The following is a 20469-nucleotide window of genomic DNA, read 5'->3' as shown; positions in this document are numbered from 1 at the left end:
TAGACCAGGCTGGCCTCGAACTCAGAAATCCGCCTGCCTCTGCCTCCCGAGTGCTGGGATTAAAGGCCTACGCCACCAGGCCCGGCTCCACAGCCAAAGTTTTAATAACTTCGCTAAATGAAACATTTTTGATATGATCACACATTTAAGAAGTGTTCATTAGCTTAAAAAAAAAAAAAAAGCTTCTCCTCTTTGTGTGATGTTTTTAAAGTACAAAACTATACAATGGGTATTTTTAAAACTTTAGAAGACTAAACTCAAGTAGAAACTAACTTTAAAAAAATGTTATGACTTTTAAAAAATGTTATGACGGTGTATAACTCCAAGTTAGGAAGAGGTAGGATCAGAAGTTGGAGGCCAGCCTGTCTTAAAAAAATGGAAGATCTAAGGAAACTAAATATCAACGTTGGCCTGGGTGTGTTGGCACACACCTTTGGTCCAGCACTCAGAAGACAGCAGGCAGGTCTCTGAGGTCAGCCTGCTGTACATGGCTTGTTCTAACCTGCCTGACTACACTTCGAGGCCCTGTCTCGAGGTGGAAGGACAGTTTGGGGCCCAGTGAGCTGGTGCAGCCAGTAAAAGAGCTTGCTGCACAAGCCTGGCAACCTTAGTAAAGAGCAGAGAAAGGCCTGCACAGTGATATATGCTTAATAGTTGAGCATATTCCTAATTCACAAGTCCTAGGTGCAGTTACGAACTAGAAAAGAAGAAAGCTGTCATCATTTAAGGAAAAAAAACCTAAATAGTACAACTGTTGACAGAACTGTTTGAGCAAGGAATACACTTAAAAGACTGTTTGCTGTGACAGTATGTACAGTAACCAGTTTAACTTGTATTACAGCATGAAAAGGGCCAAGGAGTAATAGAAGAGAATGAAGTTTATAGCAACACTCTGGCTGGTGTCTGGGTGACAACTGGCAGCACACCAGTACTAAGAAGAAACCGGATACACAGTGGCAAGCAGGCAAGATTGCTTACTTGCTCTTCTCTGCATCAGTAATGCCTTATTAAAAAAAAAGTATGACATGAAAGAGTTCTCTTTCCCCTCAAATTTAGGTTGGTGTTTATTTCTATGACAATGGACATGGTGTTCTAGAAGATAACGACATCTACAATCACATGTATTCAGGGGTTCAGATAAGGTAAATGCTTTCTTACCTGGCTTTCTTTTGGGAAGGACTTACATGAATATATAGACTATAAAAATTGTGTATTTAATGGGCATTCTGTTATGTGTATTCATTTCTCGTTGCACGTGTCTAAGAGCTAATGATATATATATATATTATATGCCAGAACTCATTTCACTCCTCTGCAGTCAGAGTAGTTCAGCTGCCACCTACCTTACCCTATTCCTGCCATGGCATTGACATTCAATAAAATGGAAACTTCTGTTTTTATGCTATAGTTATTAAACAAAGTTTTTAAGTTACTGTGTAGACCAGGCTGGCTTGGAACTCAGAGATCTTAGACTCTGCTTCCACAGTTCTGATGCTGGAATTCAATATGTGCACCAGTACCATGTCTAGCATGAATGACCGTTTAGATACTCTTTAATATTTGATGGAATCCTAAGTTTTGGGGGAGAGGGGTGTTTGACTTTTGTTGAGACAGGAACTCTGTTTAGACTATGTTGGTTTCAAATCCAGAGATCTGCATCCCAGATTCTGGTATTAAAGGCATATACCACTCACCACACCTGGTCCAGGAATCCTAAGAGTCTTAACGATTATAAATTCAACGTTTAACTTTCCTATATGAGAAGAGATGTAAAGTTGTTTAACTTAGTTATAGAGACTCGATAGCCATAATCTAGAGTAAAATGACTCAAAGTGTGGTTCTATGGGAAAAACAGGATTAATCAAACTTTTAAGTACTAGCTAATTTATAAAGTTTTTATCTTGTGTGTGCATGTAGGCAGGTATGTGTACAAAGGTACAGATGTTAAGTTCACAGAACAGCTTTCAACTCAATTCTCTTCCTACCATGTGAGTGGGTTCAGGTCATCAGCCATGTTGTCAAGTGCTGAGCCATCTCACTGGTCCTGTGTAGTTCTTGCCATGATGAGTGTGGCTTGTTGTAAACAATGATCTACAAATGGGAATGACTGAAATGGTATTTTTTTTTTTCCTCACCCATAGAACTGGAAGCAACCCCAAAATCAGACGCAACAAAATTTGGGGAGGACAGAATGGTGGAATTCTAGTTTATAATTCTGGTATGTTTAACCCATCATTTTATTCTACATTAATAAACTTTAGGAATATGCCTTCTAAATAATGTACCTAAATTTTACATTTATAGGTCTAGGCTGTATAGAAGACAATGAAATATTTGACAATGCAATGGCTGGAGTCTGGATTAAAACAGATAGTAATCCGACACTAAGAAGAAATAAAATCCATGATGGAAGAGATGGTGGCATCTGTATATTTAATGGGGGTCGAGGTATTGTTAATTTTCCATTAGTGAAAAACCCAGTTTTGTGTTGTTCTGCATCTTTAATGTTCAGTGACATCACCAGCTAAAATTTACAAATGAATGAAACTTTTTCCATATCGCATCCTTAGATGGTTTAGGAAATTAGTACCTAGAATCAGAAAAATGAATATTTATAGTGTTTCCATCTTTATCGTTTCCACCTTAACTCTGCCAGTTGTCAGTAAAGCATTTTGAAGGTAGAGTTGTAACTCCTCACTCTGGTCCTGGTACTAATTAACATTAACATCAAGTTACAGAAGATGTGACAAATTAATGAATATATAAACACATGCAACTCTGTAGCAAATAAGTGTTGATTCTCTAACTGTTAGAGAACTAAATATAGCCAACTTATCCTGGTTCATAAAGCCAACTCAATCTGCCTTGAGGCATTAGCCCACAGTGATATCTTTCATAGATTAGGAGACAGTGCTTAGGCCAAAGCACTGCTGCTCCAGTGTCCGCAGCCTAAGACTCTGTCAGAGCAGTGATGATCCCATCAATGATGGAAACTCAAGGATGTTAGATTTTTAATAACTCAAAAGCTAAGTAACATAGCTCATAGTCTTTATAAAACAGTGTGGATAACTCAACTGTAGTGCTCACACCTAATGTCAGCACCTCCAAGTTTGAAATTGGAGAAGTGGCACAGGTCTAAGCCAGTCTGGGCTCAGTGTGAGGCTGCCCTCCCCCACACTTACAAGACAAAGTACAAAGGGCTTGGTTTCATTGCAGGGTGTTGGGGTGTCTACAATAAAATAATTTGAGCTATGTCCCCAGATACTCAACTGGTAGAGGGCTTTCCAAGTATAATTGTTTGCCTATTGTTTATTTTTTAATACCTAATGGAACATCTCTGCACCAAACACTATGGTAGAGGTAGCTAAACAGTGAACCAAACAGTATGACATCCATAAAATCTACAATTAAATGGAGTGACATATTGTTAACAGAATCTGAAGGAAACTGAGGATGGTTTGGAATGCATAAGAAGTTAACAAAGCTGAAGTTGGTAAGGTTTTCTAGGTGCAGTCAGGGGTTTAACTGCCTTCATTGCATTAGAGGGCCACAAGATAGAGCAGTGTGTAGAGGTGCTTGTGCATAGGCCCGGGGACCTGAATTTAGTCCCCATATCCCACAAAGTAGCCAGGGACCTCCACACATGCACATATTCAATAAATGAGAAAGGCAAGCAAGCTGGTTAGAAGCAGGGACTTGGTATAAGGTAGGCAAGAAGTTATTTATAAAGTTATAAGGAAATGGTTGAATGCCTAAAAGTGTAGGGATGGGGCAGGAGAATCTGTTTATGCAGAGGACCTGGGTTCAAGTCCTAGCATCTACATGGTAGCTTACAGTCCCAGGGGATTTTAATGCCCTCTTTTGGACTCTTTGGCTTGCCCATGGTACACAAACATGCATGGAAAATAAATAAATAGATGGGGAATGTGTTGGGACGGACTGGTGCTCAGTTGTCTATTGGTTCTTACCATGCAAGGGGAAGGATAAGAGAACATTGCAGTGAGCAATGCCCAGAAATCCCTGAGGTCAGATGTTTATTGAAATAAAATGCCTACACCCATATAGAATGTTTACTGTATTAAAAACAGGCAATGGTGGTTTTATTCATTATTGTTACTAAAGTCTGTGTAACACTTTGCCTGCCTGATACCTAGAGGCCAGAGCTTTAGATCCCCTAAAACTGGAGTTAAAAGTGGTTGTAAGCTACTATGTAGTGCTGGGAATCAAACCCAAGGCCCCTGGAAAAAAAAGCAGCCAGTGCTTTAACCACTGAGCCATGTCTTCACCTAAAAACAGGTTGTGTATAAACTAGAAAATACTCTGCCGGGCGTGGTGGCGCACGCCTTTAATCCCAGGACTCGGGAGGCAGAGGCAGGCAGATTTCTGAGTTCCAGGACAGCCAGGGCCACAGAGAAACCCTGTCTCAAAAAAACAAAACAAAACAAAACAACAAAAAAAAATACTCTTAAGACTTCATATGCAAATTGATTTTAAAACCCTCAAAAAACTGAATATAAGAGTATCTGATGAAGAGAGACAAGAATAAGGAAAATGGTCATAATTCTGCAAATAACTAAAACCTCTTTAAGAATGGCTAATTTATGTTGCAGCGAGAAACAAGAAGCCAAAAAAAGGGCTAGCAGAGCTTGCTGCGTGCACTAGGTATGGCAGTGCTTCCTACAACCAAGGGATTATCAGCACTCAGGCCGCCCTAGGCCTGAGACCCCGTTCAACCATATCTGAGATAGACTAAAGCGTGTATGTCTTAATTGTAGGTCTCCTTGAAGAAAACGATATTTTCAGGAATGCTCAAGCAGGTGTTCTTATCAGCACTAATAGTCATCCAGTCTTAAGAAAAAACAGAATATTTGATGGATTTGCTGCAGGTTTGTATTTTCTTTATCTGTGGTTTGTTTTACAACCTGTAATTATAAAGGTTCTTCTTAAAGAGAAGATGTATGTTAATTGGTTATTAGGAGAGAACCTATTTGAAATCTATTCTATGCCAACTTTTTAAAGTACTCCTTTATGTTTGAACATGAACTACAGTAAGTTTGTGGTTAAATGGAAATAGAGATAAATGAGTCCTCCAACAACTTCTAGAGATTAAAAGAAAAAAAAAACAAAAAAACCAAGAATTAGTTACTTCAATAACCATTTGAATTGTACTATTTTAGCAAAACAAAAAAACCAAGAATTAGTTACTTCAATAACCATTTGAATTGTACTATTTCAGCATATATAGTGTCCCCTTTATACTTAGCTTTATCCTTCATTCCAATCTCCTTTCATCTATTGCACTTTCTGGTAAGTTTTTTTTTTTTTTTTTTTTTTTAAATCCCCCGAGTTTACTTGTCCTGTCTGACTGTGTAGTTGTCAGTAGTTTGTTCTTTAGCAAACAAGGGTAAAAGCACCCTTCCTGACTTGGAGTCTCACAACATGACATGCATCTACTTGTTTGTAAATCTCACTTCAGGTATTGAAATTACAAATCATGCAACTGCAACACTAGAAGGCAATCAGATTTTTAACAACCGATTTGGAGGCTTATTTTTAGCATCTGGTGTTAATGTGACAATGAAAGGTATGTTGTTCTTTTAAGTTCTTTAATGACCACAAAGCGCTGTTGATTCCTTCTGTCAACTTAGCAGCAGCTTTAAATGACCAGTGTGCAGTCTGGCTTAAGCTTATTCTAGGAATTAGAATGTTTTATACAAGGAAAATCTATTTCTATTCTTATATATATATAATTGTATCCTTGGCTAGCTATTGAAAACTTTTTGTTTTTACAGATAACAAAATAATGAACAATCAAGATGCCATAGAAAAGGCTGTTAGTAGAGGACAATGTCTATATAAAATATCAAGTTATACCAGCTACCCCATGCATGACTTCTACAGGTACATTTCTAAGTTACTAAGTTGAATACAGAAGTGCAAGGTAGTTGGTTCTATTGTCTGCACTGAGCTCTAGACTCAAAGACTATATACCGGGGGTTGGGGATGTAAACTGATATATATATATATATATTCCAAGCCCTATAGAAAAGGTAGGAACTATTTAGGTCTCCCTGTGTAAGTCCTGTAACTTGCTATATAGACCAGGCTGGCCTTGAACTCAGAGAAATACACCTCTCTGCTTCTCAAGTGCAGGACTAAAGGCATGGCTGCCTGTATTCACAACCCAGTTGTCCTGAGCAGATACAACATAGTTCCCTTTCACAGCCACAAAAAAAGAATTCAGACATAATAATAAAATGCAGTGTTGTGAATTCCTGACAAGTTCAATAATACAAGATTTTGCTTTTTAGATGTCATACTTGTAACACCACAGATCGAAATGCCATATGTGTGAACTGCATTAAGAAGTGCCATCAGGGACATGATGTAGAGTTCATTAGACATGATAGGTATGTAGTAGTATGTAGTAGTGTGTGTCACTATGGTACCCAGTTACTTCCCTTCACTTTGCTAATTCTTGGATTTTCATTTTGCTCTAGGTTTTTCTGTGACTGTGGTGCTGGAACACTGTCTAATCCTTGTACATTAGCTGGTGAGCCTACACACGATACAGATACATTATATGACTCTGCTCCACCTATAGAATCTAATACGTTGCAGCACAACTGAATTCCTTCCCTAAAGAAAAAGTCCTGCCATTCTAACGTAACCTAAAACATCTTTTGGAAGATAAAATACTTGCCCATGCTACAGAAAGAGACTGTACTGAAAAAATGGACACACAAGGTCAGTTGACACTATGAAGCTCAAGCTACCAAAAAGGAAGTGGCAATATATTGACTCAGGATGTCAGAGCTCGGTATTTTAGCATTACTGTGTAAAGACTTTTGAAGGGACAGAAGTGAAGAGATAAGCTGCAATTTTGTACAGATACCAACTTCTGAAAACGTTGGTGTTTTTACAACAAGCATTGAATGCAGTCTGATTTGCAGTAGTAACCTTCCACAGACAAGCAGCTTTGTTGCTGCTGCCTTTATGGACATGGGTACCAATTGCTTTTGTAATATGGTAAAAATGTGAGCTAGCACTTCTGCATTGATTTTTTTTTTAACATGTATTCAGATTGAGAATATGATTTTAAGGCTTAAATCTCATGTAGTTTGTTTTTAATTTCAAGCAAATCTTATTGTACTTGAATGTGCCCTGTTTTGTTAGCACACCTAGACTTGCTGTAACTGTACTCATGTCCCAGTATGTACCTTCTTTCTATGAAAGAGAAAAACACTAATCTTAAGTTATATCCAGCAATGTTTCTGGTATCCTTTAAGAAAAGTTAAGACTATTATCTCCTTCCCTTTCCTGTGCAGCATTCAAAAATCACCCCTAGAGAAAGTGAGTGTTTTAATGAGACTTCCTAGGAAGGGATGCACTGTAAAACAAAAGTATTCTTGTATCTCAGTTTTGTGAAAGGTAAAAACTACTATGTTTTAAAGTACACTTTAGAAAGTCTCTTCAAAACAGTCCTGTATTTGAACTCTGTTCATAGTTTTTATTTGAACAGTTAAGACAAAACAGCTGGAAATTACAGCAATTTCCTGCATTAAGCTGAGACCAGTATATATACAGTTCTATACAGTTTCATAGCACCCCCCCCCATTTATGTGTATTGGTGACAGTGGGTATAAACAGCCTGAAAGTGTATGCATGTACCATAACATCTAGACTTAATATATTGTGGAGTATTCAATAACCATTATGTAGAAGGTAGATAAGAATTAAAAGGGTTTAATTTCCTAGAAAGAAAATGGAAAAAATGGTCATTTTTAAAAAATAAAGTTTATTAGATCATAATGTTGTCTGAAATTTACCACCTTTTTCAAAAGTCAACTCAGCTTCCAATGTAGTCTACAATCCATTAATCAAAGCCAGCAACCTATGGATAGCTTCACCGTTTATAGTCGGCTTTTCAGTAGCCAGACAAACTTCCCTTTAAAAAAAAAGAAAAAACAGTATTTCATTTTATCTCTGTACCAGCCTTCCAAGTCTTTAAAATCAGCTATAGGAAGATTATAATATAATTACCGAAATAGTTGTAATGACTGATTCATCCTCTCAAATTCTCTTGCTTTTTTGTGTCCCTTCTGAATAACCTCCTCCGGAAGATTAGCAAGCCTTGCTGCATTAAAGCCGTAGCTCTTAGGACAAGCTCCCTTAGTGAACTTATAGAGGAAAGCAATAGTTTCCTGGCTGGGGTCCTCACACTCATTTTCTACCATACATGCCTTCAAGAAAGAAGAGTTCATTCTATCACAGTTCTGTTTACTTTATGCCAGTAGAAAAAAAATGTCTGGTTGATTCCACATACCATATGTCCTAGGCGCACACAAACACTTTTAGAATAATCTTCTACCAATGAATGATAGTGTGTAGAAAACAATGTTCGGCACTTTATAGTTTCAGCAAGTTCTTTAACAACCGCATTGGCTATCGCTGTCCCATCAAAAGTTGCAGTGCCTCTTCCTGTGGAAGTGAAATTACTGTACAATGAGCAGGAGCCCGGTGGCTACATACTATACATACTAAGCTATCTGCTAACCTCCACATGCCCCCACACACACACCAAAATCTATGTAAATGGTAATGGGGAGATGCTCAACAGTTAAAAGCAATGAATTCAGCCAGGCACAGAGGAAGGTGATCTCTGAGTCCAAAGCCAGCCCACTCTACATTAAGTGAGCTCTAGAGCAGCCAGGGCTACTCAGAGAAACCATGTCTCACAACCAAAAGGGAGAAAATACTGGCAGTGGTGACGCACGCCTTTAGTCCCAGCACTCAGGAGGCAGAGGCAGGCGGATTTCTGAGTTTGAGGCCAGCCTGGTCTACAAAGTTCCAGGACAGCCAGGGCTACACAGAGAAACCCTATCTCGGGAGGGAAAAAAAAGGTGGTCTCCCTCCAAGGCACTGCATGTACATGGTACAGATATGCATGCTCTTGACTGATGAGCATAATTTTTATTTAAAAGGAGAACTGGAGAATGCATCTCAGCGGTACAGCTCTTGCCTACCAGACAATACAGGAAATCCCAGGGCAGCCAGAGAGGGGGAAACAGTCTTAGCAGCTATTGGGGACATGGGTTTTCCACCCTAATGGCATTCAAACAAAATCTGTCTTACCTAATTCATCCACAAGTACCAAAGAATGTGCTGTTGCATGCCTAAGTATGCTAGCAGTTTCGCTCAACTCAACAAAAAATGTACTCTCCCCTAAAAAAAGAAATAGAACTGAGTTAGGAACGTGTTATGTCATGATTTTTTTTTTTTTTTTTTTTTAATAACACCAAGGCCTTGCCAACTGAATTGTAAAATTGTGTGGAGGAAAAGCAACTCACCTGCCATTATTCTGTCTGAGGCACCAAGCCTAGTAAACACTCTGTCAACGGGCGTGAGCCTGCACCTCTCAGCAGGCACGTAACAGCCCAGCTGGGCCATCACAGCCAACAGGCCAGCCTGGGAAGATGGGAGGAAAGGGACTAGGGTTGGTATTTAAAAATCTATCTGCACACAAGACGCATTTGATTCAAGAATCCTTAAGGAGGAATCTGTTTGTTACCTAGGTATGGAATACCAAAGACCTGGGCTTTACCTACTGCGAATGCCTGGATCCAGCAAATTCGTCTCACTCACCCCCATACTTGTTTAAGATAACATACAATACAGCCAACTTTGTTAGCAAATTACATTACAAAGATATGACTAGTTTCCTCCAAAAGGACCACAAGTCTATAAATTTTTAACTGAAGTGCCAGGAGGACAGTATGTCTGGTGATATGTATGTAGCTTAGCAGTAAGAATAGGTTCACATTTAAAAAAATGTCTTTAATCCCAGCACTCGGGAGGCAGAGGCAGGCGGATTTCTGAGTTCAAGGCCAGCCTGGTCTATAAACAAAACAAAAAAACTGGGCTCCCCTAGGACCAAAATAAATCATATAACCTCTGTAATTTTATTCACCATGAATGTACTTTCTAAATTCATGAGAATCCCAGGATCTCACACATGATAAACGTGTTTTCTACCACCGAGCAGTTTTCTTTAACATTAGCTAAGAGCCAAAAGACTGATGAGACAACTTTATACAAGGAGATTCTCTTATGTGACTTTGCTCTCTAGAAAATGGACTAGATTATATAGCACTTGCCCTTCATCTTACAATTACTTTGTACTTAATAGAACATGAAGAACAAATTACCTGTCTTATGAGTGTAGATTTGCCCCCCATATTTGGTCCAGTCACAAGCACACAATAGGCTTTGCCATTTTCCTCTGATTCTTCCTCACAGCCTATTAGAATGTCATTAGGAATAAAATCGTCTCCAAAATAAGTCTTTGTAATGCAGGGATGTCGTGACCCTTTAAGCTCTAAGAATGGATATGTGTCTTCTCCTGGTAACAGAATTTCTGGGCGACACATAGGACCATCTCCTCCTTGACTATAGTTAGCCAGGCACAGTAAGACATCTGTCAAAAGAGGATACAAGGAAGACTTTATCATTTCGTTAATTTGTTGGGTAAACTTATACCCACTACGCAGGACCTGTGCCTGCTTCTATTATGTCTTTTTAAAAATTGACCAGCAAGATGATTCAGCAGACCAAAGCCCAGTGACCAAGTTCAATCCCCCAGATCCATATGGTGGAGAGAGACGTCCAAAAGAACTACTTACATCATGCCCAAAGTACTGTACTTCTCAGTAAAAGCAACATGTTCTGTTTTGTCCTAAAGTGCTGCTGGTGCCAGGCATAGTAGCACAAATCTTTAATCCCAGCACTTGGAAAGCCAAGGCAGGCATCTGTATGAGCTCCAGGCCAGCTTAGGCCAAATAACAAAGTTTTTCCATGTCTTCACTGTAATCTTTCACAGGGTGGGAGGGAGGTGGAGGTGAGGGAGGACACAGGGTGTGCTAGACTTTACAGCTAGTGCTGTGGGAGGAAGTTGACAATGACATTAAAAGGAGCTAGGGAGCCAGGTGAGTGGACCGGTTTAGAGCACCTGTGCTGAGGGAAGTATTCTACTACTGTAGCGCATCTGCTCGCTGCTTAGATGAGAGAGCTCTCTGTTACAGACCTCCATCCAGGGCCTTAGCTATGTGGTAGAGCCTGCCTGTGCTTGAAGCACTACAATTAATCCCCAACACTGCTCAATCTCCCACACCAACAAAGCTGATGCCCAAATAGCTCCAGATACACTAGTGTTGATATTTAAAGATAACCAAAGGCTCACATAAAGCCTAGATTCAGATCTAGTCTTATTTCCATGCAAATTTGACTCAAAGAAATACAAAAGGAAGAACCACAAAGAATAAAACCAAATTATTATTCTCTCTGCTTTTTTAAAACAAATAAAAAACCTTTCGATTATAAAGCATTCTGGGCTCAAGATTTTGGCTCAGTGGCAGTTTAAACAGCCCAGCATGATAAAATAAAAATTGTAAAAGCTGGGAAATAGTGGCCCAGACCTCTAATTAATCCTAGCACTTGGGGATCTGAGGCAGGAGGATTGCCAGGAGTTCAACATCAGCTTGGGCTACAGATCCTTAAAACAAATCAGAAAATTACCTACTACCAGTAAATGGTTTTAAAAAGAAACTTGAAAATAATCTTCCCTCAATGATAAAATTTGAAACTATTCCAAGACCATAGGAAAAAATTGTCATAAGGCTATTAATAGTTGAAATCTAAGTTTTAGTTACTTAAACATCCACGCACACACCCATATTAAACATAGCTAGGTTTAGAGACGTATAGCTGGGCCTTACCCAACACTGCAATGCACTCTACAGCAGACTGCCAGTCCTTGTAATTCTTATCGAAATTATAGAACAGACGCCGCATGCAGTCCTTTAAAGATGTATCCCTGCGTTCTTCAGCATTTATAAGATTAGCTAATTTCTTCTCAATCGTTTTAGTCCAGTATCGCTTACAGCCTTTTTTAGTAGATTTCAACTCATATTCTTCAGGAAGATTACGGGTAGCAAAATTCTCTGGAATCTCTAACTGGTAACGGTTCCTACCAATTCCCCAGTACACTATGCTCTTGCAGCCGATCCGACTACGCTGTTTGTCTAAGTACTCCAGGAGGCTCTGTTCATTCTCTCTTATATCAGCAAGTGCTTGGTCATAATCGGAGTCAAACCCTGCTTTTGGAGTAATGAGTCCAGTCTTTCGAGCCTTCTCATGGTCAAAGGCTGTATCCCATCGGTTCAGTTCTGTGGTCAGGTCAGGAAAACGGCCTTTAGGACTTTTTGTCTGTAGAGTAACAACCTGCTTAAGGGTTTTGGACTTAAAACCATCCGCAACATCGTCCAGAAGCCCTGCAATTTTACACATTACTTTGAATCCTTCTAGAGCAGAGAGAAAATCAATGATCTTTTTTTTGCTGTATGTCGTTTCTTCGTACATTATAGCCCTGCTATCTGGATGGTTCTGGCTCTTCAGGGGAGACCCAACATTATGAATCTTACTCAGTAGCCTCTCAAGATCTGGCAGCTTCTTTAGAAGGTCTGCAACTTCAGTGACTTTGTCAGGCACAGCCATCAGGTCTTCTACAGCATCTAAACGGTCACTGATAGCAGAAGGGCTGCAGAGAGGGGCACAAAGCCACTGTTTTAAGAGCCGCTTGCCAAAGGGGGTATGGCAAGTATCCAGCCTCTCTAGCAGGGTACCTTCAGTAGAGCCATTTGTCCCATTCAGGAAAATCTCCAGGTTGTTTAATGTCACTGCGTCTAGCACCATTCGCTGACTGGCTTTAGTAAAGACAGCACCGGGCTTTACTGTGCTGACCATGTCAGAATCCAAAGGGAAATACTCTTCAAAATTAGCCATTGACAAAAGCTCCTGATCAATCAGGCATTTTTTGAGGTAGAAAACAATACCACCTAGAGCAGAGAGAGCCAATTGACTCTCCTCTCCTGGTGTCAACCCAACAGAATCTGACTCCGAGGTCATCGTTTGAAGCACCAGAGGCAGCACTGTACTGCTGTCTCCATTACCAGTGAAGTACCCTCCTTCAAGGAGTGTTCGCAAAGTCTTAGTGGCATCCCAAAATTGGGAACCTGGTATGAGACCTTCCTGAAGACAAGATGACAGTGAGCCCTTTAGAATGGTTTTGGTTTCTGTTGAGAGATTTCCTTTCTCAAACAAAATTTGTACTGGAGGATAGTGTGCCACTAGAGTCCTAAATCTGGAACAGTGGCGGTCATCAGAAAACTGGCCTATGAAAAACTTGCCCAGTGAAGTGTCAACAAAGCAGACACCATATACACGAGTGTGACCAGAAGTATCTTCCTCCTTCTCTTTGAGGCTAAGAAGATACCTACTGTAGTTCTCAGAGGGATCACCATCCAGCACACTATAGGTCTGTGTGCCCTTGGTAATGATCCTACAAATCTCCCTTCTCACCACTCTATCAAACTTAGACACATGTGCCATCTTCCGGCATCGTGCCTCCATCATTTCTGGAGTCTCGGTCTGTTCCACTCGTGCTACCTTATAGCCCTTCTGCACCAAGGAATCCGAGAACCGGCCAAAGGCAATCTCTGGAAAACCAGAATGGGCCCAGTTGCCCTTCATGAATATCAGCCCCAGCTCACTGACTCCAATAACAGCATCCATGTGATACAATTCATAAAACTTCCCCACCTTATAAAAGATGACAAGATCAAAGTTCTGAGACTTGAACTGCCACCACTTCCTCATCCCTGGAGTGCAGGAATTGAGGAAATCTTCAGGCACATACAGTGTTGTGGAATTAAACTCAGGGTGATCAGGGCGTCTCCTGTGCTCATCTCGTCTCTTTTCTGGCTTAAGCCATTCTAAAGTTTCGTGATACCAAATAGTGGGTCCGCTACTGTCGTTACCTCCTGCACTGACGTGGGTCTGGGATTCAGAATTCTGAGGAGCAGAAAAAGCGCTCAAGGTACTCTTGGTTTCTGACAAAATGCGAGTTGCTCGTTTGGCTGAGCCTGTTTCCTTCTTCAGACTTTTCCTTCTAAGTCCACCCTGAGCAACCATGGCTCTCTTCCGCTTTGGAGCACCTTTGCCAAAGGTGCCCAGGTCCTCACTATCGCTGTCCCCAACTCCACTGCTCGCGTCATCACTGCTTCCTTCCTGCTTAGTGTCTGGCTTGAATTCTACATCAGAGCCACCAATGTCACTCTCCGAGTCTGAGATGACCCTTCGCTTCTTGACTTTCCGGCTGCTTCGCCTAGGCCCCTGAACATTAGCCTGTGCTTCTTCCTCTTCACTCTCATTGTGACCATCCTCTTCACTCTTATCAGATAAATAAGCCTCATGCACCTGCCAGACAGAGGAAGGGGTTTGTAAATATAAAACGGGCTCTTAGTTCAATCTCTGGTGCCATCAATCAATCAAAATTTGGTAACTACATCTGTGGAACCCAGATATTGTGACTCAGGCCTATTACCCCAGCACTCGAAAAACTGAGGCATAAAGACCACTATAGTATTAAGGCCAGCATGGGACAGAGATGAAGCTCAGTTCATCCTAGGTTTGATCCTCAGCAATTCATAAACCAGGTATGCTGACATACACACAAGGCCAGCTTCAAGTACAAAACAGAGAGAGAGAGAGAGAGAGAGAGAGAGAGAAGACACAGACAGACAGAGAGACTGTTGAAATTCTAAATAAGCTAAAATCCAGGGAGGGCAGATGTCTGCATGTATAAACAAAATGGTGCATCCATATACAATTACTGTATTTTTTATTATTTTCCACTCCGTCACATACACTACCCCCTAAGAGAATGGAATGACTGACCTCTGTCTTCTCCTCCTCCTCCTCCTCCGGCTCTGAAGGCTCATCACACACTGCCAGCTGCAGCCTCTGAACCTGATCTTTACTTAAGGCCTCATCTGCACGCTGCATTGCTCTGAGTACTTCAGACTTTGAACTGTAGAAATGGCCTCCCTTTTGGGCTTCCTTTGACTTGGAACCTAGAAATATACTTATAAATAAGAATCAGGTGGCTGAAGAGTTGGCCAGTTTATAACATGATAGGAAGTTACAATCTGTTATAATTTTAATGCCCCATTTTTCATATGCATAAATCAAAAGCTGATAGGGGAAAGGTAGCAATGACACTGGAATCCTCAATGTTACTTGTTTGAATCCACAGTCTAGTCATCCAAGGCCACCTCTAATGTCTTCTAATGTCTCAGAACCATGGGTCAAGGTACGAAAAACCTCAAAGCAGATTCAAGTGCAGTTGTTTTAGGAACTCTTTCTAAACTGTCCCAACTGAATAACCAGGCTAGGGATGTAACTCAGTTGAGAGTGCCTGTTAAGCATGAACGGGGCTGGTAATACTAAATCATCTCTAGCACTTGGGAGAGGCAGGAGGATCAGGATCTCAAGGCATATTCAGCTACAACGAGATGGAGTCTAGCCTAGGCTACATAAAACCCTGTCTCAGGAAAAAAAAAAAAAAAACTAGGGACCTACCCTTAAAAAAAAGTTTTTTCCTCCTAATAACACCAAAATGCAACATTTCAAAGACTCCTGCTTTAAAATAAAACTAATTTTCATTTAAGAATTATTTCATGTGACTGTAATATATTAAGTGGGTGCTAGCCTATCTTGTACATGGCCAGGGACCAATCCCTACCACTTGTTTTTCATCCTTATTGTAAGTGAGAGCACTTACTTCTATTCAACAAAAGCATAGCATCACAAATTTAATGTTAAAACTATTTCTTGGGACTGGAGAGATGGCTCAGCAGTTAAGAGTATTAACTGCTTTTTCAGAGGTCCTGAGTTCAATTCTCAACAACTTCATGGTGGCTCACAACCATCCGTAATGAGTTGTTTTGTTTTGTTTTTTTAGGATTTATTTATTATTATTATCTAAGTACACTGTAGCTGCCTTCAGACGCACCAGAAGAGGCCGTCAGATCTCACTACAGATGGCTGTGAGCCACCATGTGATTGCTGGGATTTGAACTCAAGACCTTCGGAAAAGCAGTCAGTGCTCTTAACCACTGAGCCATCTCTCCAGCCCCCGTAATGAGTTCTGATGCCCTCTGCTGGCAAGCAGGTGTACATTCAGATAGCTCACTCATACATTAAATAATTAAACTAACAGGACTCCCTAAATTTCAGTGAAATTAACAACTTTTATGACTATCTAAAACAAACTGAAGGTACAACTTCTTGTCTCTCTGAAAAGCAAAAGCTGTAACGTTCAAGAAGCACTATCAATTGGCAGACAGCCCTGAACCTTAATCTCAACACTCTGGAATGTAAGCAGAGGCAAGTGACTCTTGTGAGTTTGAGACTAGCCTAGTCAACATAACAATATCCAAGACAGCCAGGGCTAACCATGGGAGTGTCTGTCCTGTCCTGTCCTCTCTCCCCAATTCTCCTACCAACCCCCCCATCCCTAACTCCCCCACCCCGCACTCTGCACTGAAAGGGAAAAAGCAAGGTCTTGCACTTGTGTACATCTGGGCAAGGGCCCTATCACCAAACTATAACCCAGCCCAGCAAACGGGAACTTTAAAGAACAGAGGGTAATATTTTAAAGACCAAGACACAACATTTCACATACAAAATATACATAAAAATTTTCCTGATCTCTTATTTTGCCCAGGCAGTTTTAAAATGCTAAAATTAATCCCGAAGAACTCATTTATTATCCGATGCCATAAGAGGTCACTTTATGTATGAGTAACAGTATCATTCACCAGGGTTAAACAGCAGGTAAGTAAAGAGTGAATCAAATTCCTGGTTCTCTTCCCATTCACGATGCTTTTCAGCGGGCGTACCTTTTCAGGACAAGCACACCAACTAAAAGGTGTCGCTCTTAAGGAGGTCTGGGAGCTGACCCAGAGTTCAACACACTAGCCGGGGCTGCCTGGGAATAAAGGGTGGGGCCTTATTCACACCTGCAATTACAGTGTGCATACAATGCATATAACACAAGAGACAAGGGATGCCCTGGCTAACGTGAGGTTAAATATGCAGCACCGTTGGTGTCTGTACAAATAAAGCTGGGCTTATAAAAAGCATTAAAGTACGAGTGTTCTGATGTGAAACCAACTCAAATATATTCATAGGTTACAATTTTGGAGGCCATGAGATGTGCATCTGTTATAGAGAATGTCACTAATTCATGCTACTTATCCTGCTTACATTACTTACATATTTACTTCAAAATAGAGCTATTTACACTTCTCATGTCTCAGTTTCATAGCACAGTTACCTAACTCCCAATCAAGAGACCATTTTTTCTTAAAGGGCTTTAACTGCTGTAAGTCAAAGGACAAAAATAAAACCAGCTGTATCTTGCCTCTTTAACATGTAAAAAATTTTACAACTGCTATTCCTGCCATTTGCTAAGGAAACACACACACACACTATCATGAATCACCCCATCCCATTTATCTCTTACCTGTATATGGCTTTAACATTCTTTTGCTAACCCAGCCCCTTGTTGGACTGTCATCAAAAAACTGCACATGGACACGCACAGATTTCCCTTTCTTCCGGATGAAGGTTCCGTCAAAGGGATGATTATACACCAGGCAGGGCCACCAGGGGTAACCTTCCATCTTAGCCCAAACCACATCACCTGGTGAGAAGTCACAAGAACTGTTGCAAAAGACAAATCAAAAAACAAAAACATATATATATATATATATAAATATATGCCAGTTAGTATTTGGCTACCTTACCTCAATGGCAATTACCCACAAATAAACAGTTTTAACAAAGTCATTAAGACTCCTTTGGAGGCTTCTGGAAAGTAAGAAGGTTCAAGGAACTTTTCTAGTAATATAAGCAAGCTAAGACAATGCTTATTTAACAATGAAGCCAAGAATAAACTGGTACTCAATGAACATCATGATCATTTCTTGGTCAATGATGACAAAATTCAGACTATATCCTGTCAGTCACAAAACAGACTTACGAGTCATACCTGTACTGTAATTCAGCACATATCAGAGTCCACAAGACCTGATGTCATGATTATTAGCTTGCTAATTATATTATCTAATTCATTCAATTTAGCCTGGAATTGTTCCAGCCGAGCTACTAAGTACTCTCAACATCCAAAGGTGTCTCCCCTCACCAAACTAGTTTTGCTAACAAGTGCCTAACACTTGATTGAGTACACATGCCTATGAAAATTTTTTCAAAGGCCCATTCTTTACAAAGCTTGATTCAGTTTTTGTGGGTTGTCTCTGAGGAAAGGAAGAGACAAAGAAAGGAAACAGAATCAGAACCAACAAGAACTCTGTCCACAATAGAGCCACTTACAACCACTGCTGCCCAAGTGTATTAAATAGCAATATTCTCTGGGCCCACCCAAAAGTTCTTCTCAGCACCTAACAAGATTAAAGAAAGCTCACTACTATGGCAAGAATGCTTCCCCAGCGCTCAAATGGGGAAACATTACGTTTAGACAACTGTGATATGAGCACCATATTACACTGCCCCCTTTCTCTAGAAGGGCCAGCTCCCAACCTCAGGCCCTATAGTGACAAGTACAACAGTTTATGAACATCCTCAGGCTCACTTCTGGTCACCATTAAGAAGCTGTACCTGCAGCCGGGCGTGGTGGCGCACGCCTTTAATCCCAGCACTCGGGAGGCAGAGGCAGGTGGATTTCTGAGTTCGAGGCCAGCCTGGTCTACAAAGTGAGTTCCAGGACAGCCAGAGCTATACAGAGAAACCCTGTCTCGAAAAAAAAAAAAAAAAAAGAAGCTGTACCTGCACAGTTCAGACAGTTGTTTCCTAACCTGACCTGGCCCAGCAAGTTGTTCTTTAGTGACACATTCCTGAGGACAAACCAGGGGATGAAAAAATAAAAATATGCAAGCCAGGTTCAGCAGGTCTTCCTATGCAATGCCTATGCCAAGCATGCTTATTGTACAGCATGTAACAGACAGACTGGAAGGGGAAAACTGGACAAAGTCAAGAGGAAACTAATCAGGCAATGTACAAAGGGAGTACAGGTACAGGATATCTCAACTGCTTTGGGACTGAACACTGTAGCCCTTAGCCACTAGTAGGAGGTAGGGTGTTTCCAGGATCCTCAAACTTCCCCAAAGCCCTGTCCCTAGGCTATTACTGGCCTTGCCAAACACCAGTTTTTAGATGAGAAACCTAATAAGTTCCTTATCCATACATCAGGGCCTCAGGAAAAGACCTAGTCCTTAACACTAATAGGGTCAAGGGTCAACTACAGGGTCAACTAGAGGCTGACCTTAAATCTTATCAGACCTTCCCCTCACCTAGGCGATTTAGCCACTGGAAAGACAAGTTCTCCACATCCTCTTTTGTTTTGTTAGAGACAGTTCTCTGGGTGGTCCTGGCTATCCTGGAACTCACAAGGATGGCATCCAACAAAAGATACCTGCCTCTGCCTTCCAGTGCTGGGACTAAAGGCAAGTGCCACCAACAAAGTTTTCTCAATCTTTAAGAGGGAAGAGAACACAAACTTTCTAAGCACCTCTTTATTTATGCTGTTAAATGTCAATAGATATATTTCAACACATGGAGGAATTTTCAGAATTTAACCTCTGTCTGTGTCAACCAAGACAGATTTTTCTGCCACAGGGAAAGAAGCCAATGGGGTCAAGGCTGGCCGGTGTCGACCAACAATGGTACAATAAAGCAGACATCTGATACATGCAAGTGTCAGGCTCCTTTCTACTTCCTCCTCAGTGTGCCCGTGTGTGCATGCACGCATGTGCGTGCATGTATAAGTGCTATGGCAGGCATGTGGAGACAAAGGCTCCAGAATTCACACTCAGGTTAGCGGGGTTGGCAGCAGCCACTCCACCTAATACGCCATCTTGCCAGTCTCCGATTTTTCTCACAATACTAAAAGCTTGGCTTTGTGTGTGTGCAGGTGTACAAATTATATATACACAAGGATATGGGACCAGAGGTCAACCTCACGTGTAATTCCTCGGTTACTAGCCACCTTTTTTGTCTTGAGACATAATCTCTCACAGGCCTAGAACTTGCCAAATAGGGATCTGCCTCCCCAGTGCCAGATAGCTGCCACCATGCCCAGCTTATTTCCTAGGGGGCTTCCTTCTGTGCATTGAACTAAAATCCTCATCCTTGTAATCCATCCAATCTCCCCAGCCCTACATACACTGGTGATGAACAGCTTCAATTCCAGCACTTAGAAGACGGGCAGGGCTGGAAAGATGGCTCAGCAGTTAAGACTGCTCTTCCGGAGGTCTAAAGTTCAATTCCCAGCAACCACATGGTGGCTCAAACCATCTGTAATGGACCTGGATGCCCTCTTCTGGTGTGTCTGAATAGAGCAATGGTGCACTTGTACACATAAATAAATCCTTTTTTTTAAAAAAAAAAAAAAAAAAAAAACTCCCTGCTGGAACAAAGAGACAAAATGGACAAGGTGATGCTCTCCCGCCCATGGTTCCAATGCCCTCTTCTTGTGTGTCTGAAGACAGC

At 41.0% G+C, this 20469-nt stretch overlaps 2 protein-coding genes across 4 annotated transcripts in view; one reads left to right on the top strand and one right to left on the bottom strand.

The window, feature by feature from the left end:
* Positions 1 to 7812, top strand: part of Fbxo11 (F-box protein 11) — a 77623-nt gene extending 69811 nt beyond the window's left edge. For all 3 annotated transcript variants that reach the window (XM_029531380.1, XM_021217790.2, XM_021217791.1), the window contains exons 15-23: positions 842 to 964; positions 1057 to 1142; positions 2142 to 2218; positions 2305 to 2448; positions 4776 to 4886; positions 5477 to 5584; positions 5793 to 5901; positions 6312 to 6410; positions 6501 to 7812. In XM_029531380.1, coding sequence (XP_029387240.1) covers positions 842 to 964; positions 1057 to 1142; positions 2142 to 2218; positions 2305 to 2448; positions 4776 to 4886; positions 5477 to 5584; positions 5793 to 5901; positions 6312 to 6410; positions 6501 to 6630 — 987 coding nt within the window. In that variant the 3' untranslated portion in view covers positions 6631 to 7812. The remainder of the gene's footprint in view (positions 1 to 841; positions 965 to 1056; positions 1143 to 2141; positions 2219 to 2304; positions 2449 to 4775; positions 4887 to 5476; positions 5585 to 5792; positions 5902 to 6311; positions 6411 to 6500) is intronic.
* Msh6 (mutS homolog 6) overlaps positions 7779 to 20469 on the bottom strand; it is an 18777-nt gene continuing 6086 nt past the window's right edge. Inside the window, exons 2-10 of the mRNA XM_021217785.2 lie at positions 17426 to 17625; positions 14794 to 14969; positions 11775 to 14313; positions 10209 to 10477; positions 9351 to 9468; positions 9136 to 9225; positions 8327 to 8481; positions 8044 to 8243; positions 7779 to 7948 (exon numbers count right to left, since the gene is read on the bottom strand). Coding sequence (XP_021073444.1) covers positions 7867 to 7948; positions 8044 to 8243; positions 8327 to 8481; positions 9136 to 9225; positions 9351 to 9468; positions 10209 to 10477; positions 11775 to 14313; positions 14794 to 14969; positions 17426 to 17625 — 3829 coding nt within the window. The 3' untranslated portion in view covers positions 7779 to 7866. The remainder of the gene's footprint in view (positions 7949 to 8043; positions 8244 to 8326; positions 8482 to 9135; positions 9226 to 9350; positions 9469 to 10208; positions 10478 to 11774; positions 14314 to 14793; positions 14970 to 17425; positions 17626 to 20469) is intronic.

Source organism: Mus pahari, chromosome 18 (genome assembly GCF_900095145.1).
Source record: "Mus pahari chromosome 18, PAHARI_EIJ_v1.1, whole genome shotgun sequence".
NCBI lineage: Eukaryota > Metazoa > Chordata > Mammalia > Rodentia > Muridae > Mus > Mus pahari.
The sequence above is the reverse complement of the archived record's forward strand: the minus strand, read 5'-3'. Positions and strand labels throughout refer to the sequence as shown.